Below are 27,523 nucleotides of genomic sequence, written 5' to 3'. Positions count from 1 at the left end.
TGGAACAAGAATGACTAGTTAATTAGGAGGCCACTTTTATAGACTTACAAAAGATTTGCAATTAATTAAGGAAACGCTCCTTGCTTATTTATTTCGGCTCATCACCTCACCATTTCTGCAATTTGGAAAGCAATTAGCAGCATTTGTATAGAATTGCTGAGTTATTGCTGATTTGGTCCTACTTAGGAGTCCAATCCCACAAATATAATAAATTTATTCAACTATAGTAATGCATCATTAAGAAAAATAAATGTAAATGATCTCTCCAACTATGGTAATGCATTATGAAGAAATTGACATATTTCAGATTTACTTTTATATTTCACCTGATTTTCATGCTGGACTGGCTGTGTTTCTGTTTCACCTCCTTAAAGCCTTTCTCCTTTCAGAGATCCTAATATTAGTAATAAATGCTGCTGGTTATTATAACTTGTGACACCTGTGGTCCATCATTCTGAATCCTTTTTATCCTGATTTAGAGTAATATCCATTTTATCTCTAAAAATTTCCTGATTTGCATGTAGTGCTAATAGTATTTCTTTTGCAAGATATATATATCGAATAGTCAGGTCTTTTTCTTCAAAGCAACAGAACATCTGAGTCATGTCCAGGTAAGTTTTGATAACTAACAAGTATCATTTTGTCAAATGATATGGTATACAGTATTAATAATGATGAATGCATTTAGGAAAATGCAAAGGTGGAAAAAGGGAGAGAGCAATAAGGATCATGCTGAGGGACCAACTTCCAGCACAAGGGCAAGTATCAAGAGAAAGTTCAATGAAGTTGGAGATAATTGTAATTGTGTTTCAACTAAACTTGGGGGTGTTGCGAAGGTTAGATTTTGTACTAGTCACTATTATGTTGCTGTTTCTTTGGGTAATTAAACTTGACTTCCTTTTGCTAAATGTTTTGCAGGACAAGGACAGCGCACCCCACGAAAATTCATCGAAGTGCAAAAGTAAGTCTATTTTCCAAAGAGCAGATATGTTATGCATTTAACATCTCAATTTGGAGGAGCAACAACGTTTCACGTTAAAATTGCATTTATGGATGGTTTTGTTTGTCAATAACCACTGTATTGAAAAGTTTGAATATAGTCCGATGTGATCTTGCTTGTTGGTTTTTATTTAAAAGCATCAACTTCAAGTTTTAATTCATACTTGGGATTCTACCAATTCTATCAGGTAAACCGACCAAGTTGCCAGAAAAACGTTTACTAGAACTTATTCTCGACGTGCTGCAAAGGTCAGTATGCCTCCTCAAATATGATTTTCTTCAGTATTCTCCTCTCAATATTAAGTTTACAATAAGGAATACAGTAAACGAATATTTCACATCTTACTACTCCGTTGGTGTGTTTTTCAATTTTGATGTTAGGAGGGACACCCACGAAATATTTGCAGAACCAGTTGATCCCTTTGAGGTTTGGTCTTATGATTGACTTCACTTGTTGAAGGTCATTTCTTCATACGACTAAAATTTGATATGTCTCCTGTTTCTTATAAGGTCGAAGACTATTATGAAATCATTAAAGAGCCTATGGATTTTGGTACAATGAGGGCTAAGCTTCATGAAGGAATGTATCAAAATCTTCAACAGTTTGAGGTCTGCTTTTCCCCTAAATTGACATTTCTCTCGTTACATCACTTTTTTAATCATCTTTTGTTCTTTTACACTTGATTGGCATTTATGTTTACTTTCTTATCTGAGTATTAGGATAATCTTTTACACCTTTTCTTGTTCTTTTTCTCTTCCTTTCTCTTGCTATTTCCCGATGTACTCTGATCAACTATATGTGTTATTTTGATGATCATGGATTAAGAAATAAGACCTTTGGTCTGAATAATCTGGAGTACTTGAAGATGTGCAGCTCTCAGTTCTAAAGTCAGAACTCTATTGTGCTTGTAGCTTAATCATCTTTTGAAACTCATGATTCTGCAGCATGATGCATTTCTGATTCCAAAAAATGCGATGCATTTCAACGCCTCCGGTACTGTCTATTTCAGACAGGTATATTGATACAATCCTTAAAGCAATTGCCTAAGTCTCAACAATTTGATTTCTAGAAGTATCACGAGGACCAACAATTTCTAACAAATTCTAATGATTTACAGGCTCGTGCTATATATGAACTAGCTAAGAAAGTATTTAATGTCCTAAAAACTAATCCCGGAAACTTAGAAGTTGAATTTCCGGTGACTAGACGAAGATCGATGAGGAGATTGCAGAATGAGGCCACGGATACAAGACACTCTCGAGATGTTATACCAGATGGTTCCCGTAATGTTTCTTCCAAAAACATCGGACTTGGTCCGAGTGTTCCATCAACATTTAGGAGAAGCAGCAAAGAAACACCCTCATTAACCACCAATGCCACTGCTCCTATTGACAGTGCATTCTTGTTAGGTAAGACACTTGTGCTGTCTGACATTTATACATGTGTCTCTTTGATTATCAGTTAGCCGCAAAAGTTATACTCTTGAGAAGTATTCAGATTGGAAAAGTAGGTAGTATAATTCTGATTCCTTGTTATTCACTGTATTTAAACAGGTAATAGACATGGTCAAAGGTTGTCTTCTCTTGATGCTGGTCATCGTTCTACATATGAATCTTTCAGGCCTTCGCCTTACCATGAGACTAGCTCATTTATGTGTAACAAGAATCCCCAGTCACTAATTCTTGTAAGTTATTCTCTCCAGCCCAAATCACAGAAATTCGTCCCCTTTGACGTGCAGTTTATTAGGAAAGTATTTTTTCTGTCATGTATTTTGTACTACGCTACAGCATACAAGAAAAAAATATAAGTGCATTACAAAAATATTTGATTTTGTCATTTGCAGAACAGGAATGCTAGTTACAGAGAGAGCTTGATGTCATTTGCAAAAGATTTAGGACCAATAGCACAAATGGTTGCCAACCGGAAACTGCAAGTGAACCATTCATTTCTTCCCTATCACATAACTACAAGTCTAAACAATGCAGTTGATCAGTCTCCAACGTGCTTGGGATTTGCTGCCTTTGCTACAGTACAAAGTCAATCTAATACTGAAGTATCAACCTCATCCCAGAAACCGTCTAGTCCTGTTCGAGGATTTGGCTCATTGCTCAAAAGCACCAGTGATAAGATTGATCTGACTAATGCTGCAAAGCGAGATGAGACTTGCAAAATAGCTGGCATGAGCAGTCAGAAAGACCCCCTTCCTCGTACAGAAAATTCAGAGAAGAAAAGTACATCAATTTTGTGCTACAAAAGGAATGTTCATAAAGTAACAGAAGTAGCGGCCAAGAAAACTCAAAATGGTAGCGAGAGAAGAGAGAATAAGCTGGGCACTCAGATCTCTACTAACGGGACATCTGGAGATGTAAAGAAACTTGGCAAAAAAAGTGCCAAGGTGGAAGCAATCAAAGCTCTGCCAGTTGTACTAGCTCTAGAGCAACCTCGTTCAAGTCCATCTGAGTTGAAGTGGAGAAACAAGAAGAGTTCCAATCCCACATCACGTATCACACGATCACAAAACAAGATTGTAGAGTCCAATGTCACTGGGACTATTCCAGATCAAACCAAAAATAACGGCTTTGGATCAAAGCACGAAAACGAAGAAGCTATTTGTGATCAAAACAACAATGTTGGTAGCAGCAGCAACCGAAGTTTTGTTGAGCCAATGAGCCAATCTTTGGAGTTGAAACTGAACAACAAGATTCCTGTAGTGCCATCTCCAGCAAGAGCTAGCTCCAGGTTCATTTTTGATATGCCATTCTTGAAAGCTCAGCTAAATAAAATGAATCCAGTAGGGAAAAATGACATGTCACAGGTATCAAGAGATAACATGGAGAGGTCCTTGTATGGTCAGGGAAGTTATAATAAGATGGGAAGGGAAGTAAATCCATCAGTGTCTCTACAGGACAAACCAAACACTCCGCAGACCATGCCATCTTTTATTTACAATAATCAATCATCATACTGTTCATTATTAGCTCCATTAGACACTGACTTGGCCCTTCAGCTCTGAGTTAGCTTGAACAAATGCTGTTAATTTCTCCGAAATAGATTGGTTGCTGGATGCTCTTCTATCATGTAAAACTTATACATTGAATTTAAAATATCCTCTGAGCAAGCTGATTGAGTTGATCCTTATAACAACTTAAAATTATTGGATACTTTATAAGCCAAGCCTCTCTACTTTCCTGTTTCGGTTAGTATCATTTAGTGTTGGTTGGTCTTTAATGTGCAAGGTGAAGGATCGAAAGACAAAGTGACACATATCATATGATTGATCATTCTTCGTGAATAAGTGAAGTTAACTTCAGAAAAGATGGGATGGCTAAAGAAAAGAAGGGTCATCAATTCATGACAAACTAGTAGCGCATTTTTACACAAGGAACGTGACCTTTTAAGTTAAAAGCTAAAAACAATAGTACATTCAAATGAGCGTGAGTACAGAAATGAAAACAAAACAAAGGTAGATTCAGAATACCATTTTGATTGTATACTAACAAGAACAGATTTATAAGTCGAGTCCGGAGCCTAAAGGGTATAAAAATACACGATATAAACTAAAAGGGGTAGCCGAAAATATATATACCAAAAGGGGTATAACGTGGACTGATCCACGTTATACCCCAACTTTTTTTTTCCCTCTGTCAGAATCACAAAACGAAAAAAAAAAAAAAAATTGTATAACGTGGATCAGTCCACGTTTTACAAAATATATTTGTAAAACGTGGACTGATCCACGTTATACAAAATTATTTGTATAACGTGGTGATGTCCACGTTATACCCTGAGGCCAAATTGCTCTTCTAGCAATTCTTGAACACTCATATCTTCTTCTAATTTTATTCAACTTTTCTCTTGTCTTCTTTTCTTTCTATTTTGCAAATTTAAATTCTCAAGTGAATTCTTCTTGCAATTTTACTTTTTTTTTTTTTTTTTTTTAACTTACATAATATGAAAATTGAACGATCTGAAATGGAATATGATGGTATAGGATCCCAATTAATAATGACGATCTTTAGCATTAGGCATCATAATCAATAAACAATCTCCTTTGTAGAATAAAATGTGGTTGGAATGTAAAACTATTTTTTCTCTTTCCTTGTAAGAAAGAAGAAGAAAGAATTAAGAGAGAAAAATTCTCTCAAAATAGCATTTAAAACTTTTACTAAGCGATTTAAGGGCAACTTACACAAATGACTACACTTTGGGTTTTTTTCCAAGCATAGCTACACTTTTGCTAATTACATGTCGTAGCTACAGTAACGTGTATTCGAATTCGGTTGTATTTCGTTGTATTCAATTCGGACGTATTCAATTAAGCTGGATTCATTCCTAACTAATTTTACATTGTATTCAACTTATTGTATTTTAAATTCGGTTGTATTTTGAGTTGAATACAATGTAAAATTAGTTAGGAATGAATCCAGCTTAATTGAATACGTCCGAATTGAATACAACGAAATACAACCGAATTCGAATACACGTTACTGTAGCTACGACATGTAATTAGCAAAAGTGTAGCTATGCTTGGAAAAAACCCAAAGTGTAGTCATTTGTGTAAGTTGCCCTTAAATTAGTTAGTAAAAGTTTTAAATGCTATTTTGAGAGAATTTTTCTCTCTTAATTGTTTCTTCTTCTTTCTTACAAGGAAAGAGAAAAAATAGTTTTACATTCCAACCACATTTTATTCTACAAAGGAGATTGTTTATTAATTATGATGCCTAATGCTAAGATCGTCATTATTAATTGGGATCCTATACCATCATATTCCATTTCAGATCGTTCAATTTTCATATTATGTAAGTTAAAAAAAGAAGAAGTAAAATTGCAAGAAGAATTCACTTGAGAATTTAAATTTGCAAAATAGAAAGAAAAGAAGAAAGAGAAAAGTTGAATAAAATTAGAAGAAGATGTGAGTGTTCAAGAATTGCTAGAAGAGCAATTTGGCCTCAGGGTATAACGTGGACATCACCACGTTATACAAAATTATTTGTATAACGTGGATCAGTCCAAGTTATACAATTTTTTTTTTTTTTTTCGTTTTGTGATTCTGATAGAGGGAAAAAAAAAGTTGGGGTATAACGTGGATCAGTCCACGTTATACCTCTTTTGGTATATATATTTTTGGCTACTCCCTTTTGGTTTATACCGTGTATTTTTATACCCTTTAGGCTCCGGACTCTTTATAAGTCTCTGCAGAAAAAGAAATTATTCCTGAAACATAGAATTTTTTTTAGGATAGGCCAAAGTCATAGATGGACCCCTGAACTTGTCCTGATTTTCCATCTAGACCTCCCAACTGAAACGTTGACCATCTGAACCCCCGAACATAAGATAAACTGTGTCATTTGAACCCCCTCGTGGTGCCGGGCACACGCGTGAAGCTCTTTGCTTTAAACGAGCGTGAGAGACCAATTTTTTTTTTTTTGAATTTTTAATCATTAAAAATTAATTTTAACAAAAACTCTATTTTAAAATCTATTTAAATAATTAAAAAAAATTGAAAAACCCAACCCATCCTCTCCGATAGCCCCCTTCACCGCCGCCACCGCCGCCCCGCCTCCTATGCCGCCGCCTCCTCCTCCGCCGCCATCGCCGCTTTCTTTTTTTAAATTTTTAATCATTAAAAATTAATTTTAACAAAAAAGCTATTTAAATAGATTTTGAAGCGGCGGCGGGGGGGGGGGGGCAATGACGGCGGTGGCGGCGGTGAAGTGGGCTATCGGAGAGGATGGGTTGGGTTTTTCAATTTTTTAAAATTATTTAAATTGATTTTAAAATAGAGTTTTTGTTAAAATTAATTTTTAACGATTAAAAATTAAAAAAAAAAAAAAGAAAGCTGCGGAGGAGGCAGCGGCAGCAGTGGCGGCGGCGAGGTGGGCTATCGGAGAGGATGGGTTGGGTTTTTCATTTTTTTTTAATTATTTAAATAGATTTGAAAATAGACTTAAAATTAATTGTTTTTGTTGACATGGCTTATTTAAAAACAAAAAAAAAACAGGTAACATGACATGGCTCCATGTCACTGGTCTATTTTTCCATGTCTTCAAAAAAAGTGAGTTTCGCGCGTGTCTTTAGGTTAGAATGCGCGAGGGGTTCAAATGGTACATTTTATCTTATGTTCGGGGTTCGGATTTACAAAACAATAGATGGAAAATCAGGATAAGTTCAAGGGTCCATCTATGACTTTGGCCTTTAGGATAACATGAAATAAAAATAAGAAAGTTAGTTGGAATAAAAAGTACTCTAAATAGCGTGGAATGAACATCAGTAATACTTTCACCAACTTTCATTCATGGTCTTGTCTCCTGGAACGTAAAGTTTGACATCATTGCTCCAGCAAGTTCGGGAAATCATACCAATATACCATAATAATAGTTGCTAACACAAGTGAATATATGAAGAATACGTAAATCTATATAGTTAAATAATGAAAATTCTAATTGAAGGTTATATTATATGTGTGGTCTGCACTTTAACGACATTTATATCTAAAAAATACTAAAAGAAATAAAGGAAAATGGTTAAATTTGTCCAATACTATCTGAAATTAAGCAACTTTTCCCTCTATAATATTTTGGGTCTAATCTTACCAGCTTTCCGTTATGAAAACATTTCATTTTTGCAATTGACCCTAGTGGAGCTCCAATTTGCGGGGAATTTTAAACCATACTCAAACGTAAAATGGCAAATTTTTCTCGAAATATTTTGACCCGTGGAATTCATCCATTTCAAGTTGAAGCTCTATTAATGCCAAGACAAAAAAACGAGATAATTTGCTTAAAACAAGAGTAAAAATGGATCCAAAATATAGCGAAGCGTAAAATTGAGCAATTTCGAATTTTAACAACAAAATTGAACCTTTCACCTAAATAATTGAAACAAAAAATTTCGAAAAAAAAATAATTTATGTTCGTTTTCGAATTATAAGGGTCGCTTTTAGATAAATTTTTAAAACAATTAATTGAACCTTTCACCTCAAAAAATAAAGCATACGGGCTCTAAAGCTTTCTTCTCCTAAATAAAGCTGACAACTGTAATTTTGTAAGCATAAATTTCATATTACTATAAAATTCAGAAACAAAATTTTTTAATCAACAAGTAACTTCAAAGTATAATTCGCTGAATTAAAAATATGTGCTGACAAATCATCCAATGGGGCCTATTTTGTGCTGTACTGTGAATTTAGGCAAACTGAAAAGAAAGAAAAAACAGAAAAAAAGACTCTTCCAGTTATGAGACGGTGGATTTAATAATAAAATAAAGGGGCATTAAATAATGTCAACTTAAAAAGAAGTTGGTTACAACTTTAGATTCCTTTTCCCGCACATTCTCTCTCCAACTCCAATTTTCCATCACCCTCTTCCCTTACATTTCTGTTCTGCAAAATCAAATCAAATCCAACTAATAATAATAATAATAATACATCCAATTTAGTGGTTGTGTACGTGGTAGTCCCGTTGAATGGCGTATAGAAGGAGGCAAGGGATCACAAAGTCGTCAACTATCAAGGAGGAGAACGTTTTTCGTCCTCCTGATGATGATGATGAAGGAAGAGATACAATTTCTTCGTCAAGTCTGGCTGCTCAGGCGATTAGAGCCTCTGCCGCTCATCGTGACTCTTCTCTCTCCTCTGCTTATGCCGATTCCGCTTTTCCACATCCTAATTCTCAGGTCAGATCCCCTCACTCTTCATTTCCAGATTGATGATTATTCAACTAATAGTTATTATGTCAGTAAGTCACTTTTTTTGTTGAAGAAAATTCTAATCAAGAATGAATGACGACTTTATGAGATAATAACTATTAGTCAGAGTGAGAGAAATTTACTTCCTTGAAAATTACAGTACTCCCTCCGTCCCATTTTAAATGTTTCTTTATCTTAAGAAATTTATCCCAAAATAAGTGTCACTTTAGGAATTCAACACCAGAGTTAGCAACTATTTCCAACATTAAAGAAGTACTCCCTCCATCTCAAAATATTTGTCGCTTCTTTGGTTTACACGCCCCTTAAGAAACAATGATTGAAAGGGATTTTTTTACTACTTTAACCTTATTTATTTCTAAGTTATTATCTCTCTACATTAAATGTTCAAATCAATTTATGTGTTAATGGAGGGGTTTGTAGTCTTCAAGAAAAATTCTACCAAGGGTAAAATAGGAAAAAGATGATTAATTTTGCCTTGAACTTCGAAAATGATAAATAATTTGAGACAACTATTTTTAGTAACCACAACAAATATTTTGAGACGGAGGGAGTATTCCTTTTTAATATTTACTCAATTCTCAAAAAACATTTATAATAAATAGGGATAACTTAGTAAATTACACCTTGTATTAATTGTTTTTCTTAATGGGCTTGAAAAGAGTTAAAGCGACGATTAAAATAGGACGGAGGGAGTACCTATTTTGGAGTATTGCATATCCTTCTACTGCTGTTAAGATGAAATCACCTGTATCTGTGAGCATTAAATGCAAGGGCGGATCCATCTTTAGGGTAGGGGTGGCATGGCACTCCGTAGATTGATAAATTTTTTATATACCTATGTTGCAATTTGCTTAAACTAGATTAAATATTTGATCCTACCACCCCCAGTCGCAAATTACACAAAGGTGTCATGGCTGGTAGACACAAGTTTGAATCTATCTTGAACATTTTCCGACTCCCGTCTTTCTTCGTGCTTTTTAGTTCCTTCGTACCAGTCATTTCCCTTTTTGGCTCTCCTAATTTTCTATTTATCTTTTTATTATTTATATTGTCTTTCATCTATTCTATTATTTTATCTGTGATCTCTAGCGAGAACACACAAAATAGAAACTTCAAAATCCCTAAAATTAAATCTGTGAGTATTTAAATCGAAAAACTTGGGTCTCAATGAGAATTTTGGGTTGAGATCAAAATTCAATTTTTTTATAATTTTTCTTGTTGATTACTCCCTCCGTCCATGTTTACTTGTCTATATTTGACTTGGGACACTCTTAATAAGTAATAAATAAAATGAGAAATGAATGGGAGTACTTAATAATAAGTGTAAGATAGGTATAAAATGGTAAATTATGTCTTGGGTTTTCAAACTATGCAACTTCCAAGTAAAAGTGGACATCTATTTTAGTGTAGTGAATAAATAAAAATGGACGGAGGGAGTGTATTATAAAAATTCGTGCTTTTCTATAATTGTTACATTCAATCTATTTACTACTTAAATTGTGATGGAAATTTCGTAAGCGTTGCTTAGAAAAGACATGAAATTTATGATTTATTTTTGAGAACTTGTTGTTTACCTAATTCTACATTTACCTATGGGGTGTAATTTACCTATTGAAGAGTTTTTCTATTATTTTTCTTAGTTTGATTGGTGTAATTCCCTTATTGAAGATGTTATTTTACTTGTGCAAGTTCATTTTTTAATATACATAAAAGATGTAAGTTCCTTGGTGAAAATGTTGATTTTACTTCTGTTGTTAATGGGTGTGATTCCTTGTTTAAGATGCTAATTATGTTCGTTTCTTGATTTTTGAGATGTAATTTTATATTTGCAAATAAAAAACGGCCTATTAAGTTGACCCGAATAAACTCAAAAGTGATGGACCCGACCCAAATACACGTTCCTAACAAAATGTACATTGAAGAAAATTGTGGCACCTGCCACCGTCAAATCCTAGATCCGCCTCTGATTAAATGCATATAAATGTTGAAGAAAGTAAAAGTTTCAGTTTATTGAAACTGAAACTTTTCTCCCCTGCTTATCTAGTATTGGAATGAAATGAACCTGATTGGACTGGAAATACAGAGGATTCATACAACAGATCCCAACTAATATTTGATTGAGGCCTAGTTAATTAGTTCATTAACTAGTCTTGGTGGATCTTACCTGGTACTTTTTGCGGGTGGGAGGTGGCAGGTATCCTGGACATCACGTTTATCAAATATAAAAAAAAAAAAAGTTAATGTTTAACTATTTAAACTGCTAATTCTTACCAGTGCACATTCTGATTTTTAATTTTGAACTTGATATGTAATCCGAATAGTCGGTGCGGACTTCGTTGTGCCCCATATTTTTGTGTTTTTTCGTGTTCCATAAGAAAGGTTTCCACGGCTAGCATTTGCCATCATATTTTACAACTACTTTCTCGGTTCTGATATTCACGTGCAATTTGCTTGGAAATCAGGCTGCTCCTCCTTCCTATGAATATACATCATTGTCAAGTTCCAATGAAACAGGTGGTTTTTGGGGAGTTCTGGCAAAGAAAGCTAAAGCAATTCTTGAAGATGACAACATTTCACCGCAATTCGAAGCTCCGGGCAGCAGCTCCCTAAAAGAAACCCAGGTGATCATTGACCCCATAAAACATGAATAACCTCAAGCAGGAATATAACTACAACTATTTTCTCGTTTTATCCCCATTTATAGAACTTCGTCTCTTCTGTTTATCCAAAGGAATGCTTCAGTAAACACTTCATGCTTATGTTATGAGCTTCTGATCTAACTTTCCAATATCCTTCTCAATATCCAGTTTTATCAGCAATATCAGAACCCTAATGTGTCCAGAAAAATGGATAATCCGAAACTGCGGAAAGGCCTGGATGCACTCACATCTTCTTTGAACCACATTGGTGACACCATTGGAAATGCATTGGAGGTATAATAAGTACCATTTCTTTGCAAAGAAGCTCATATGCTAGCTTTTGAAGTTTGTTAATTGTGGTACTTCCTATGTTCATTAATTGTCTGACATGATTTCTACACTAATTTATAATTTCCTATTTTCCTGAAAATCTTTATCTGTTTCAAATGATTGTTTAGTTGATACAGTGTTTTATGACATATTAAGCTGAAGTTATAAGCTTGTAATAGTATATTCGCATTGAATGACCAATTCAAATAGATTTATGAAAGTGCAAGGCTCTTCTCTAATTTCATATTCATGATTCCTCATGTCCACATGTATGTGTTTAATATATAAATGAACTGTTTATTTGGAAATTATCTATCTCATCTTTTTCTATTCTATTGTGCCTAAGAATGAGGATCATGGCTCAATTTGTCATCTAATGCAAGTTGATTTTCAGAAGAATAGCTTATAGTGTATGTGATTTCCTAATCAGGTTAGTGCTGCTTCAACATAAGTTTTTCTTGAATCTCAGGAGGGGCGTACAATTGTTGAGAACAAGACCGCTGACATTATTCAAGAGACGCGCAAACTGCAGATCAGGAGAAAAGGTGCCAACTCTGAGGAACAAAATCATGTCTCTGGTCTACATAGCGAATGGCAGCAATCCTCAAGACAAACCAATCATGAGGATCAACTAAAGGCATCTCGTGATGTAAGTTGGCAACTTGTTATAATGTATTTCTTGCTCATCTAGAACTAAGGCAATAAAATATCCAGAGAGAACGCTTTTCCAGATTTCAGGTCTACTTCACAACTGTAGTTCAAAATCGGAACTGTGACATTGTGTTGTACTTTTGGCAAGTGGAAGTGTCCTATCACTAACTAAATATTCCATTAGTAAGATTATTTGAGAAAAGTACACAAATGGATGACATAATTTTGCATTCATATATTAGCAGTAGTTCACCTGATTACCCTCAATACCAATATTAACTTAACAGAATGAAATCCCATGGGTTCTCTAAATGGTAGGGCACAGGTTTACATAGCTCCCTTATTGTTCTGAATTCTTGTGTGGGGTTTTATTATGAACTTCCTTTGGTAATATATCTCCTTACTGGTGAAGTGCATCATTGGCATGTATTTTGGGTTTCAGGTGGCGATGGCAACTGCTGCCAAAGCCAAGCTTCTTCTACGAGAACTAAAAACTGTTAAAGCAGATCTTGCTTTTGCAAAACTAAGGTGTTCTCAGCTTGAAGAAGAAAATAAAATCCTTCGGGAGTCTTGTGAAAAGGGAGACAATCCTGAAGATGATGACATGGTAATTCCTCCACCTACTTGTACAAATGTAATATGCGTTTTCATGTAATAAGCATTCCTTTGACATTATATCTTCTTCTTCCTTCGTAAGTCATCTGGAAGCAGCAAGAAGCAGATCTTACAATCTTGAAAAGTTTTGTCTTAGATTTAGTGTTTTTTCCCCTTCAGTTGCCACTTTGAAGAGTGAGACAGTGCATAAGAATCTAAATATTATCTTCAACAAACTTAAGAAGAGCATTACCTCTGCGAGATTTGATATTCATTATAACAAGCAAATCGTGGCAAAAATCTATCTCACGGACACTTCTTCTGTGATTGGCCAATGTGATGGTTATAAATTCTAGTGACTTCAATTCATATATGTGCTCCTTGCTGCTAGTATACCATTCAAATTTCATTGAAAGGAGCAAGGTGCTTAGAGAAAAGCAAGTGGCGTAAAAACATACTCAATGCCTTTATTCCATTCGTTTTAACATTTGAAATTGTTAATTAAACTACATCCATTGTGCACTTAAAGCTTTTGGTATCATCTGAAATTGCAGATACGGCTTCAACTTGAGACACTATTAGCAGAGAAGGCTCGTCTAGCGCATGAGAATTCAGTGTATGCTCGTGAGAATCGCTTCTTAAGAGAGATAGTGGAGTACCACCAATTAACAATGCAAGATGTTGTGTATCTAGATGAAGGCATTGATGAAGTAACAGAAGTGTACCCCGTACCTGCTGTCTCAAGGATGCTTTCTACTTCCCCTCCAACACCTTCATCCCCACGTACCCCCTCGGAGGTACCCCTCTCTCGCAGCCCCTCTGTGAAAGCTCTTGCTTCCATTGCACCCCAAGTAACAGCAGATGGTTCTCAGAATGAAGCTCCAACAAGTTCCAATTTTCCAACTTCCACGGGGGAAGATATAAGAAGTCAATGATATGCTGCTGCTGAATTGCGAGTACCGAATTTCTTTCAAGTTTTAATATTAGAGTAGTATACTATATCACATTTTCCTTCTTCAGTTTTGTGGCATATGTGGGGAGATTAAGTTGGGGAATTGAGAAGAATTGGTAAACAAAAAGTCCTTTTTTTTCTTTTTCTTTTTTGTTTCTTCTTGATTGTTTAATTCTTTTTTTATTTATTTTAAATCTTGTAAGTACGGATGTCTTGTTCCGTCGAATAGAGAAGAGTTGGAAAAAGGTGTCCTATTCATTCTTCCATTCTTTTTTTCTGGTCTCTTTTTGAGTGTTTTAATTCTTTTTCATTTATGTTACGCATGCGCTATTTAGTACTGTACTCGGGCAGAAAAGAAGTTGACTTAAGACCTTCCGTGTTGAGATAGATTTAGTTATATGAGATGTTACAGGTTGGTTCACTCAGCCAAATTAAGGCACCGAGTGTCTGTCCGCCTCACTTAGATTTGGGGTGTGACAGACATTTGTAGATTGGCGAGCTTAGGAGTCCGAGACTCAGAGGATGGAGGGGTGATTGTTCAGAATGGTGTTGAATCATCCTTGGTTGCAGAGGTGAAGGAAAAGCGGTATGACGATCCCTTCCTGCTTTAGCTTAAAGAGGGGATCCAACAGCACAGAATTATGACTTTCAAGCAAGGGGGAGATGGTACGTTGGAATGACAAGGAAGATTATGTGTTTCTTATGTCTTCCGAGATAGGGGTAAGGTCTGCGTACACTTTACCCTCCCCAGACCCCACATTGTGGGATTTCACTGGGTATGTTGTTGTTGTTGTCGTCGTTGTTGATGTTGAGGGACTATGAGAAAGGATTATGGCAGAAGCACATGGTTCTAGGTATTCCATTCGTCCTGGTTTGACAAAGATGTATCATGACCTTAAAGTGGTCTACTGGTAGAACGATATGAAAAAGAATGTGACATATTATGTGGCTTAGTGCCCGAATTGTCATCAGATCAAGGCCGAGCATCAGTGGCCCGGGAGGTTGGCATAGAATATAGAGATTCGGATGTGGAAATGGTTTTCTTTCTATCCTACGGAGGTGAGGTGTATTGAAGAGAATTTGAATAGTCAAGTGTGGTGACACGACGGTCACAATGTATGACTCATCTGATGGGAGCACGGGGTGTGCTAAGTTTGATAATGCATGGGGTATGAGAGGCTAAGTGAACTTTCGACAGGATGGGACTATGGTGGTGGAGTAAGAATAAGTGGTTTGGGGGTTCTTTTGAGGAAATGGATATCGGCTTTATGTCAAGTGGGGGAAGTTAACTATGACGAGTGATTCTTATGGAAATAGGCGGTTGTAATCCTTCAGTAAAGGACGTGTTCGTAGGTTCGCTCGATATTTTGAGGTTGGTGATGAAAGGGATCATTTTGACCAAGAGCTTGTTGAATTTGTGAAATATACTACGGTTGTTTGTTGTGCAAGAATGATGAGCGATACTAGCATGGCGTCTTCTAAAGGTTATGACGTCAGAAGTGAGATGAATCTACTAGGTTGTCATGGAACGAGGCTATCCTGTTTATGACTTGAATGTCCTCTTGCGGCATTATAGAGCTCCCAGGAACTGAACTTTTCCCCAAAAGATGGTTTACCTATTTAACGATCTCACATAAATTACTACACAAATGAGAATGCAGATTACGCGCTTGGTTATGCCTTACAAAACCCCTCCAAATAATAAGTTAATCATAACTCCTATTGGGACATAAAGTACATATAGTATATGAAAAATGAGCTACACCATGAGTTTTAAAACTGCTAGTTTTGTTGACTAGTGGACCAATACATATAGTTTTCATTTATAAACATATGAACAACAGCTGCTGCTCCTATGGATCAGCAAATAAACAATGGCCTCAAAAATCGTGACAAGCCACTCCAATTTCTGGAAGGGGAAAATCAGAGTCCTACGGAATGGAATGTCAATTTCTCTTTCTGCTGATGGAGATCCGACATAGCTGGTCTAAGCAGAGCTGGCCGCTTTAAATTAGAAACTCCCTCACATTAACAAATATCCCTTCAGAATAACTGGTAAAAGAGACTAGTTGAACCATCAGCAAATGATTTAAGATCGGCAGATTTTACCAAAGCCCTGCATAAAGGGCATGTTCTCTCCCTCTCAAACCTGACAGCAGAACATAGTGAGTAATCAAGCATCAAGCATGGCATACAAAAACTTAAGAGGAAATCTTCAAGATTGTCTTTCCACTATGGAAATAGTCTACTAGGTCTCTTCGCACCAAAAACAAGGAAGAGGAATGAGATGATATTCACAATGAGGAGGAACGCATAATTGACAAAATTAATTTCAAAATTGAAACTAAGTGAATCTTCTCAGAAAGAGGAAATACGTGAATAGATTTTTTTTCTTTGGTCAATCTCTTTCGATTGGGGGAGGAATGCCTTCTGTGACTGATTGGAGGAAAAAAATGGAGACAAATGAAAGGATATTTCTATGTTTGTTTTCTGGAGCACCAAAAGAGGAAGAGACAAATATTCAGAACTCAAGATATGTATAATTAAATCATAGATTTTTTTGGGATCCATCTGTCTGAGGTAAAGCAAACACAAGCAAAAATGAAATAATAAACTTCCTCAACAAAATTTTATGAGATTTACATCAGATACCCAATCTAATATAGATATCAAACAAACTGAAGAAAGAACATCACATATTCAATGTGCTTGGTCGACATGTTATGTACAATCTTAGCTTATTCGCTTATTCCTACCACAATCATTAAAAGCTGCTAGAGAAAGAGCTTATTCCACTAAAGAACATAGCATCATAAAGTGGCCATGCTCAAGGTGAGTCCTAGCACAACATGCAGGAGAAGATGCAGAAAACTAACCATTCAGATACACAATCTTCGCAAAATATGTGTTTACAACGTAATAAGATTGGGGCATGCATTTTCTCCTGGCAAATAGCGCACAGATCCCCAGCTGCATTGACCTGCAATGAATCCAATAATTTTTTAACTTCAGGAAACACTTAAAAAACACAGTTTAGTAGAGTTCCTATGAAATACTTTTTTGGTGTTACAGGTTTCAAAAGGCTGTAGTATATAAGAAGTCCAGAATTTTAAAGATGTAAAATGATAACAGCAGACAGCTTCTTGTCTTCCAAAGACTGCAGAAGTTCACAGGAACCCCTTATAGAGAAAGCATGCAATTGAATTTGGCTCCCTGAAAAGCCGTTCTTAAAATATTCATTGGAAAATGTCCACATCGTTACCAAAATTAATGTCTGTTATTCCGTCAAAAATGCTGAATTCCAAATAAGAAATATAAGACCTAACAATGAAATTGTATAACATATAACAATCGACATTTTTAGTTTGGTGATAAGCTGTTCAATCCACTCAAATTTTCTAAATATTTTTTGTCAGCATTTAATTTGGATTGTTTTATGTCATTTAATCAATTACATCAGATCCCTTAATTACAATCGATGGAGGCTATTAAAAAAAAAAAAAAAAACTTCTAGAGCTAATAACTAATTGTTACTTAATGAAGACAATTAGTTTATCAAAACTAAAACTGATTATTCAAAATTCTCCAAAAATACTTTTTAAAATGATCAATAACAATGTAGTAATCCATTTAAATAGGTCTTTGATGAATTTACTTATCATTCATTTCTGTTATTAAAAAAACCAAGATTTAATCCTGGGGGGTCGTTTGATTGATGAACAAGTAATATCGGGATTATAATACGGGGATTTAATAATGAACGGCATTATTTAGGGGTCATACTTTTATCAATAGATGATTGGTTAATTGGAATATAAATGGGATATACAGGGTATAATATAAAACATGTGCTCGGTTTACACTACATAAACTGGGATAAACTTTTATTTCAAATTTTAACCTTAACTTTTTTGAAGGACTTTGGGGAAGAGCTTTGGAGAGGTGCAACTTTGTCATATTGGTGTTTTATCCCTGGATTAAGGTTGTCATCCCACATTGAGTGGTATAAAAATAATACCCTAATTATGGTATAAATAATCTCAGGATTGCTAATCCCGAAATCAAAACTTCAACCAAACGCGGGATAAAATAATCCCGTCATTTGTCTTGGGATTATTACCCCTTGTCCCACAAACCAAACGACCCCTTAATGTATTCAGCTTTAAGTGGTGAATCAAGTCATCAAACACCCATACATTCCCATGTAAATATCACCAACTAGATCGACTGACTAATGAACTATAAGAGGTGTTCTCTAATCACTATGATGAGGCTAGTCCCTCTTTTGCTAGACTTAATTATGAGTCTATCAATATTCATAATGAAGTGAATGCTGGTAATTGTTTATGGCTATTTATTTAAGCATGCAGGTAAAACCACTAGAGTTTCAACAAGGTTAAATTTCTCGTATTCTGCTAAAGGAAACAACTTCATACTAGGTACTCAAAACGCAAAACAAACCCTATTACCTGTTCGGAAGTCGCATATGCTCCATAGTGAATCTCTTTACGTGACAGGGTCTTCAATGCCGTGAAGAAGAATTGGACCTAAGGAATATACAGATAGGGTCAGTAGACCAGTATGTTAGAGAAATGATGATAACAGCCCTCAAAATTAGAAAGATAATGAGAAGGAATGCATGGATGAAAATACTGATCCTTCAACTATTTTACCTTCTCGATGACAGAAGTGAGCTTGAAAGTTAGATACAACCCAGTCATCAATGATGAAAAGAGGCCACCATAGTCCTTGTTCAAAAAGAAACGATACCAAACAGGAGCTGGCAGCAAAGCACGATATAGCAGTAGAAGATACTCAATCAAAGTTAGCATTTGTCCCTGTAAAAGCAAATAGCTCTTCTCAGAAGGTTCCTGTTTCATTGTACATATACCACAGGGCATGAGAGCTCTCATGCCTGTTTTCCACTGTGGTTGTCAAATATCTCTACACTATCGCTACCTGTTTACGGTAGTTATGGCCCCTGCTGTTCTTGTAATACATTAGCAGAAAACATTTAAAGACCATTGCTGCCTGGCGAATCAAAGTGTCTATCACAGAAAAGCAAAGTAACAGAAATTAACTCAATGATACAGTCAGTTCATAAAGTTCCGAACACCAAAGCAATAGGTTCAGTCTAAAAACAACAAATTTTAAAGAACGCACCATTCACCATTATTATAAAGATCGCATGCCAAAAGAGGGGTATCGTCTTCGGCGGAAGCATCAGCAATGGATATAAAAGATCATCTTTTCGGTACCACCAATAAATCCCAATTACATGAACAGTGAAGAAAAGAGATATGCACACCAGAACTGATATTTTCCTCTCGCCCTGCAAGGAAGAAGATCAATAACAATTTCATTATGAAGTAGTATGAATCAATGATCAGGCTGAAAGCAGTAAGGAAAAGATGAATAATTTTATAATCAGCTAATTAGTTCCTTTTTTTTTTTTCACCCTATATTTTCTGTTGTGTACCAGTGGTTGTACATCACCTTAAGTGCTGTCTGCTTTTTTACAATATCATTTGACTTGAACATGACAGCGGCGAGCAATATTGTAACAAAAAAACCTGTATAATTCGCCAACAAGTCAGAAAGCAATATTTAGAGGTACAACCCACAAAATATATGATAATCACAATGAACATGCTCAACCTCAAGCACACAGAGAAACTTGATACTTGATAGGCATCACATCTCTCAACAGAGGAAAAAATAGAACCTAGATTACCTCCCCCTCCCCCAAACAAAAGGTAAGCTAAGACAGCTAAAGGATGAAAAGCGGAAAACAAAATGAGAGGACAATGAACAAAGAGAGGAGGGAAAGTGAGCTATTCGATCCAGCGAGTAAAAATAAAACAAGAGAAGACAATGACATTATCATAGAGCATTCACAAGAGCAAAACATGCCACGCAGGCCAAGGATAACAGTTAGGACAAATTGCTGGGAAATGCTGGTATCTGATCCAAATAAAAATTATAGTCCTTACCTAACAACAAAAAGAATGATGTATAAATGCAATACTGATGTATAAATGCAATACCCTTATATCAAACACACGACCTGGCCAATCTAGGAGGCACGTATGAAAGACAAAAATCCGTATAGTCATGAGAACACAACAACCTACTAATGTAGAAGAACTCAATTAGCACCTAAATCACAAACCAGCCCTCCTCATTAACTGAGCAGACAGTACCATGGGTACAAAGAAGTTAAAAGTTCTGGGATTGCTCTACCAGAAAAAAAAAAAGCCCCGTGCAGTCCAAAATATGCTGAAATCAAGCAAACAAACTAAACTACAACAACTTGTCAAACATTAACCAGTGTAATGAAAGTGGGGTACGAGGCATTTGTGGCAAGATGCGAGAGAGGAGTAGAATGTACCTTGAGACCTTACCACTCACGCTTTGTGGGTAGAGAGGTTGTTTTAGATAGCACTCCAATTACCGAAAGAAATGTAAGCAACACAGGAAGCAAACAAACTAAACTATGTACAAACAATAATTGGTTCAAATGATTTAGTTAGCACAAGGAAAATAATAGTGCAGTACCTTGCAAATGCTGGCGAACGAAAACAACCAACAAAAGCAAAGCGAAGGGGAGAACTTGCTCGATCCACCTAGCGGCTTGTTGTATATCATATCTTTGGTAAGAAGAATCCCTATTACTATTATTACTCTCAGTGGGCCCCACATCGGCCTGCGATGCTACCTCTCCCTCCCCCACTGACACTGCAGACCCGGTCGGTTGCACAACTGCTTCATTTTGCCCACCGACTGCATTATGTTCTTGATCAGTAGCACCAATAATCCTAATGGCAACCTCGCCAGTAGTAGTCGATAATGCCCCCGAATCATCTCGGTAGGTCACATTATCGGATTCATCAGAATTAGTGGATTGCAGCCTACTAAGAAAGCCGGAATATTCTAAGAGTGTAGACAATGGCCAACGTAACAAGTTGGAAGCAGATAACTGGACTCCATATCTTCTACCAGACGAAGATGTAGCTCTGTGAGGGTCTGCATTTGTACCGGATGCTTCCATACGCATCCCCCTAACCCTAATTATGGATACTAGTAGTATTTGCTTGGGACAAGAATACCCAATAAAGGGTGGGTGGGGAGGAAAATGAGGATATTGAAGGTAAAAGGTAACCTTGGAGATTGAAAATCCGTTAGTTGATCATATTCCTGAAAAAATCCTACCTCTCTCTGGTGATGTATAAGGCTAAATGAAAAGGTGAAATGCAATGAATGGGTATAAAAATTAGGAGGCTGTGGCTATGGTGTCATCTACAGAATTCCTTGTGAGTTAGTGTCTCCTTATTTGCCAGATAGAATCGAGAGCGCGTTAAACAAACAACATCATCGTACTCTCTTTTTTCTCACCACTTGTAATTTACTCTATAAATTGGTGGATTATTTTTTAGAACATTTCGTAAACAGCTATATAGCTTGGAGAGTAATTACGAAAAATAGCTGCAATTTGTGAATTTATAAAACATAACTATAATTATTGTATCAGGCAGAAGAATTGTATCAGTTATATCAGCGAGATATATCAAGCGGATATTAGCTATGTCAGTTCATTTGTATCGGCTAAAATTTCACGAAAGAGCTGCAACAACACATACCGATAGCTACATTTCAGAATACGGTAGCTATGTTTCATATTTTTTAAAAATGATAGCTACATTTCATAAATACAATCTAAATGTTTGTCGCGTCGCATAATTTTTTGATTATTTTTTCCTCATATCTAGATGTTGTTATTATGAAATCAAAGATTATAGATTAAAATTACGGTATCAAACCGATGGGAGCTTATTTGCTTTAATTTTTCTAAAATTACGGACCTCTCAACAAAATGAAAAAAGGGATATTTTCAATATTATACAATCCAACATAAAATATTACATCATCGTAATCATATTTTTAACTTACATCTACATAGCCAACTTCTTTTGCGACAGTGGTTATACACATGATATACAACATTATACACTTACCGTAGACAATGTATCAATCTTTTATAAAAGGATATAATAATGTATAGAGGTATTTATACACACTTCTACACTGTTATACAAACTTATACAAAGATTAGGCTTCGTCTCCTACGAACTTAAACCACAAAACTCCATCCGAAATAGGCCAAATCTTCGTGAAATTCTCAAATTTTAACCATTATTCTCCAAATGACACCCCAACGAACCACAATCATTAATTTATTAAAAAATCTCAATAAATCACATAACCCATCGGCAACTTCAACCATATCAACTTACCCGGTTGTTTCTGTTATGACCTGATCAAATCAAACTCAAGAACAATGACGGGGTAAATTGAAATGGAGATGAAGATTGGTGGTTTATGGGTGGAGATCCGTGGTGCCGGGCGGTTCGATGGTAACGACCCTATCACTGAGAGCCCAATGACAAGGCGAGCTTCTCATATGGTGCTTTAATGGTGGTGGGTTTGATTCTAGTAGTGATAGGTTCGAGCAGTTTAACGTTACAACTCTATAACTAAAGGGACTAACAACTTAGCACCAACCCCTACAATTCTTTCTAATTGTAGCTACCCCTTTCAAGATTCTTCCCTAGTCTTGAAAGTCTTTACAACTCAATCACTCAACACCTATTATAAACTTCTAGTAAAGTAAATAGGTTAGAATTCAAGAACAAAGAATCAACCTAACAACTTGAGAACTAAGCAGCAGCTTCCTTGGGAACATGTTCTCTTCATTGACAGTTTGGCTCTCATAGTGCAATATTTTCATGATAGAACACATTTCCTTAATCCACACGTCCAGGGGCGAATTTGTAGGCTAAATTATGGGCACTTAACCCATTGTCTTTTCGTAAAATTAGGTATTTTATGTATATATATTTTTAAAAATTGGTATAATAGCGGCACTCATGCTACAAGAAGATTAATGGTGCACGTGATTGAATGTTGAGTTATTTACCTAGAAGATTAGGTATCAAATTCCCACTTAATTCATGTTTTTCATTCTTTTTTATAGTGGTGCACCCATGTTCTAGAAATCCTAAATTCGCCTCTGCATGCGTTTATACCATAAGCTTAATTCCTCAAGGAATTTTTCGTGCATTTGGAACCTGCTTCCTACTATTGATCAACAATCATCTCCAGATGTCTGCGAAGGATTTTGTATACTTTTTGAAACAAAACTCCTACCATATTTGGTAAACAAAAAAAATACCGCTACACTGGATAAATATGGGTCTAATTTCATATATATAGAAAATTTTATGTACATTGGTATTAGGGCCCGTTTAAATTTTTTTAAAAAGGTAAAGCTTATAAAACGAGCCAAAAAAATAAGTTGGGCTACCCCAACTTATTTTTTTAAGCTGGCCAGTCATCCAAACGGAAAAGTCTTATTCCATAAAAAACACACTTAAACGAAAAGTAAAATAGGAAAAAAAGTTGAGTAATTGTATTTACTGATAGAAACACTTGGAATTTAAAAATTGAGATATTTCGTGCCACATCACGTAGGACCACAATTATATAGATAAATAAACGTATGGTAATAGAGAGATTGATCAAAGCTTTAAATTTAATTGGTTCAATCTTTTTATGTTTATCATCAAAACCATTACATTATTTCAGACTATGGAGGGCTAGAATTTATTTAATTTTTGGTAATCCATTACATATATATCTAAGCTTTGTGTCAAAAATATTGGGTTCAAATGTGCTCGTAATTTCTTAATCAAATTCGTCATTGTATATAATATAAATTCAAAGTGTCTGATATGACGGATTCATTTTTTGTAAAAGATATTTTTGAAACAATATACTCCTATGTTATATTGATTAATAATAGGACAACAAATTAAAAAGTGTTTTGATTAAATTAATAAGTACTAAAAGTTAATAATAATAATTAAGTGTTAACTGGAGCAAGAATAATAAAATCAAAAGTTTAAGATAATTATGAAGAACTAATTTCGCCTATAAATGATCAAAAATAAAATTTTCTTCTTTTTTGATGATTTTTTTTTCTTTAAAGGAAAATATTTTAACTATATTAGAAGCATGAGTTTGGACGTGGTATCGTCATTCACCTCCTACTCATGTTTAAAAAATAAAAAAAAATAAAAAAAGTGGGTACACCTCCTACTCATATAAAAAAAAATTAAGGTAGGGATCCACATGTGTGTTGTGGGTGAAAAAATATTTACCCGAACTGACTCATATTTTTAGTACAAAAAAGGGCCAAATATACCCCTATACTATTGAAAAAGGGTCAAACATACCCTTCATTAAATTTTTGGGCCAACTATACCCCTGCTGTTATACTATGAGTTCAAATATACCCCTCTTCCGTTAAAATTATCTAAAGTGTATTAACATTTAATGAAATGGATGCCACCTCAACGTGACATAGATTTCTCTTAGCACCTACTCCTTTTCAGCTTCCCTTTCACCGCCAGCGACGTTGGAGCCGCCGTCGCCAGTGATAATGGAGTCCAATTTCGTTGTAATACTAGCTGCTCTTCTCTGTGCCCTAATTTGCGTGGTAGGTCTCATCTCCATCGCGAGTTGCGCGTGGCTCGTCGTTCCCTCCGGCGGTGGTCAACCGTCGGCGGCGAATAAAGGATTGAAGAATAAATTCCTGCAGTCGTTGCCCTTCTTGTCGTCAAATTCTCGTTGTTGCTCGGTGCAGGAAGTGCGGTGAGTTCCTTGCTGTTTCCGGCAAATCAAGCTGTGCTCTGACAACAACTCCGGCGGAGTCTCGTCCGTGTGCTACATCCACTAGCTCAAGAAATTTCTTAGTCTAGGAATAGAAGAAAAGAAATTAGCTATAAATCATATAGTATATGCTGATAATATAAATTATCAATAGTACTATAATTTAAGATCTCGGTGAAGTTTCACCTGTAGTAACAAGCCAGCTATTGTGCTATGCAGGTTAGGACTCATCTAGGGAATTACATGTAATTACTCTTTATTACTACATCTTTGATGTGAGACTCCGGTAGTACCGCAAATGATTGACTATTAACATCAAGTCCGTTGAGATTTATGGCCATGTTAATTTTACAGCTTCTTTACCTAATAAAGCAGTGGCGACACTATCTTCGTTCGAATGGATGTCCAAAAAAGTCTGGACAGCTATGACATTAAAGTCGGCAACATGGTCGTGGTCGCAGTAATAGTGGTAATGGCGATGGAGGGAAAGGAAATTTTAGTAAGAATAAATAATAGGGGAGGAATAAAAAATGAGTTAGCAATGGCTACTGGTGACGTCTACTAGATCCACCTCATTAAATGTAAAATGTCATATGAGATTAGTTGTCACTTTGATAACTTTTATTATGCAAGATATTTAACCTAGTATGCTGTTAGCGTGAGATATATCGTCTTAAAGTTTAACGAAGTAGATATTTGGCCCTTTTTCAATAGTACAGGGGCATATTTGGCCCTTTTCCATTTTTAGTATTACCCAAAATGACCCTTTTATACATTATTATACACTTTTATATAAGATCGATACATTATTTACAGTAAGTGTATAATGTTATATATCGTGTGTATAAACACTATTGTAAAAAAGTTGGCTATCAGATATATAAATTAAAAATATAACTACGTGGATGTAATATTTTATCTTTGGAAGAAGTAGGAGACATTTGCAAAAAAAAAAATAAAAAAAAAATAAGACATTTAAATAATGATATCAAACTCACTCTTCTAATATAGTAGAAATAATATAAAATAAAATAAAATAAATTAAGGTGGGGCCCACTCTTGTACAATAGTAGAAATAAAAAATAAATAAAAATTTAAGTGAGGTCCATGTGAACAATTAGGAGACAATTGCAAAAAAAAAAGGTGGGGTCCACGCGAAAAAGTAGGAGACAATTGTAAAAAAAATAATAAGGTGGGGTCCACCTGAAGAAGTATGAGACAATTGCAAAAAAAAAAAAACATTTAAATAATGATAATAAGTTCAGAAAATGGTAAAGAAAGACGCTTGTAGAAAATTTAAAGAGAAATGAAAAAAAGAAATAACGATTTAAATTGAACACAAAAAGCTAAAGAAGTCATAAAACCAAAAGATTTAAAACTTATACCTTTGGGTAAAGATAAAAATGCACTAATTTTAGATACATACGTCTCACACAAATAATGAGGAATAACATTAAAAAGACGAAATATAAACGATCAACAAACGTATACAAATATTTTCTTAAAATGATGAAGTTGGTCTATACTTAAAAATTTAAGACTGCAATAGATGTTAACGCATGAAAACGCTTTTCAGTGTTGTTGAGTAGAAAGAGATGATGACATGAAACTCGGTATGAGAAGGTGTATTTCAAATCTTTCAATTAGAGAACCAAACCAGGAAAGTCATATATGGAAAGAGTTTTTGATTTAAATAAAATAATTTATTGATATTTTCAATTAATTGAATTATAATACTTTCTAGAATAAAAATTTATAATTATATTATTAAAAGGCAAAACTCTCTCTCCTAATTTACGCGTGTTTTTATTAGGCACGGTTTAAAAAAGAAATGAAAGATCTTTAAAACTCGTGATTCCAAAACAAAAATGATGCGATATTTGTGTGGATTTAAATTATTTTATTAAAGGTAAAGGTGAAGTTTTAAGTTAAATGATTTCTAAACATAAAATATATCATTCTTTTTTAAAATCGACTAAAAAAGAAAAGGCGCTAAGATTATTTTTTGTTGGACCGATGCAAGTACTCGGGTTTTGTGTATATGTATTAATGTTCAACTATATATATGCATAGATAGTGCAAACCTATGTATGTTTATTAACAATATAAAATATATATACTATCACTATTTAATACATAAATCTTTATAATTATACACAATTATATACACATAGATACATTATATAATCTAAAGTATTAGGCCCGTACACAACACGGGCATACGCCATCTAGTCAATATAAAAAATGGCTTTATATCATTTTCATCGAGAGTGGTTCTCGTAGTACCAAACATACTCTCAATTAGTCGACACGGAGGAAGCACCTTTTTTATTGTTACTATACTACTCTATTCTTTAATTAAAAAAATCACTGATTTTGATATATTCACAAAACTGTACTCCTGACTAAAGTGAGCTCATCTTTGACTTGATTCTCCAATTGGACATTTTTTTTTTTTTGGTAATCAAAGCAGCATTGTTATATTAATAGATCCATTTGGACATTCACATTGCATTGTGATTGTACAGCTGTATAAAGTTGGTGTGTACAAATATTAATATTAAAATTAAAAAAACACAAATAAGGGAATTAGTACTAGTAGGAGTAATTATTAAAGTGTGTATTCACATTTTAGCCCCAAAAAAGGCCCACTAATTTTTTTCTCAATCTGTCATCTAGCATTCATTCACTTTTCTTCTCTTCTCCTCTTTCCATTTCCACTGCACTCTCCACCATTTCATCTCCAAAGCTTATCTTCTCTATACGACGCGGTATTTGCTAACTAAACGATGTATTGTGCTACTCAATTGTATAATGCAGAATTACCATTTTCTCCTCACTGAATCATTACATTTTCTCAAACACTTTATTTCATAGTGTGAGAGTTTCAATTGGATTATTCCAGTGCGGGCGAATTAA

At 35.0% G+C, this 27,523-nt stretch overlaps 3 protein-coding genes and 1 pseudogene across 4 annotated transcripts; 3 read left to right on the top strand and 1 right to left on the bottom strand.

Annotated features, from left to right (window-relative positions):
* The first annotated feature begins 285 nt into the window (after positions 1-285).
* Positions 286-4,166, top strand: LOC132056838 (uncharacterized). The gene is made up of 10 exons (XM_059449211.1): positions 286-611; positions 689-836; positions 919-961; positions 1,188-1,248; positions 1,381-1,426; positions 1,510-1,608; positions 1,945-2,013; positions 2,118-2,409; positions 2,554-2,684; positions 2,844-4,166. Exons 1-10 carry the CDS (start codon positions 604-606, stop codon positions 4,011-4,013), a joined length of 2,067 nt encoding a protein of 688 aa, XP_059305194.1. The 5' UTR covers positions 286-603; the 3' UTR covers positions 4,014-4,166.
* Positions 4,167-8,246: 4,080 nt separating this feature from the next.
* On the top strand, positions 8,247-14,139 carry LOC132056837 (uncharacterized). Of its 2 annotated transcripts, XM_059449209.1 has the most exons (7): positions 8,248-8,674; positions 11,170-11,328; positions 11,515-11,640; positions 12,146-12,325; positions 12,770-12,934; positions 13,476-13,809; positions 13,850-14,139. In XM_059449209.1, exons 1-7 carry the CDS (start codon positions 8,465-8,467, stop codon positions 13,900-13,902), a joined length of 1,227 nt encoding a protein of 408 aa, XP_059305192.1. In that variant the 5' UTR covers positions 8,248-8,464; the 3' UTR covers positions 13,903-14,139. The 2 variants fall into 2 exon arrangements, with proteins under 2 accessions (XP_059305193.1, XP_059305192.1); XM_059449210.1 differs by having other exon boundaries at positions 8,247-8,674; positions 13,476-14,139.
* A 1,433-nt stretch (positions 14,140-15,572) lies between these two features.
* LOC132056835 (uncharacterized) lies at positions 15,573-21,440 on the bottom strand. The gene is made up of 8 exons (XM_059449208.1): positions 20,432-21,440; positions 19,370-19,446; positions 19,037-19,205; positions 18,833-18,921; positions 18,547-18,711; positions 18,343-18,420; positions 16,750-16,853; positions 15,573-16,022 (listed from the first exon to the last, which is right to left on the bottom strand). Exons 1-8 carry the CDS (start codon positions 20,928-20,930, stop codon positions 15,917-15,919), a joined length of 1,287 nt encoding a protein of 428 aa, XP_059305191.1. The 5' UTR covers positions 20,931-21,440; the 3' UTR covers positions 15,573-15,916.
* A 2,619-nt stretch (positions 21,441-24,059) lies between these two features.
* LOC132058390 (RING-H2 finger protein ATL80-like) lies at positions 24,060-24,885 on the top strand (annotated as a pseudogene).
* Positions 24,886-27,523: the final 2,638 nt, after the last annotated feature.

The sequence above is a fragment of the Lycium ferocissimum genome, chromosome 5 (assembly GCF_029784015.1).
Source record: "Lycium ferocissimum isolate CSIRO_LF1 chromosome 5, AGI_CSIRO_Lferr_CH_V1, whole genome shotgun sequence".
Taxonomy (NCBI): Eukaryota; Viridiplantae; Streptophyta; class Magnoliopsida; order Solanales; family Solanaceae; genus Lycium; species Lycium ferocissimum.
This window is presented reverse-complemented; position numbering and strand designations above follow the sequence as displayed.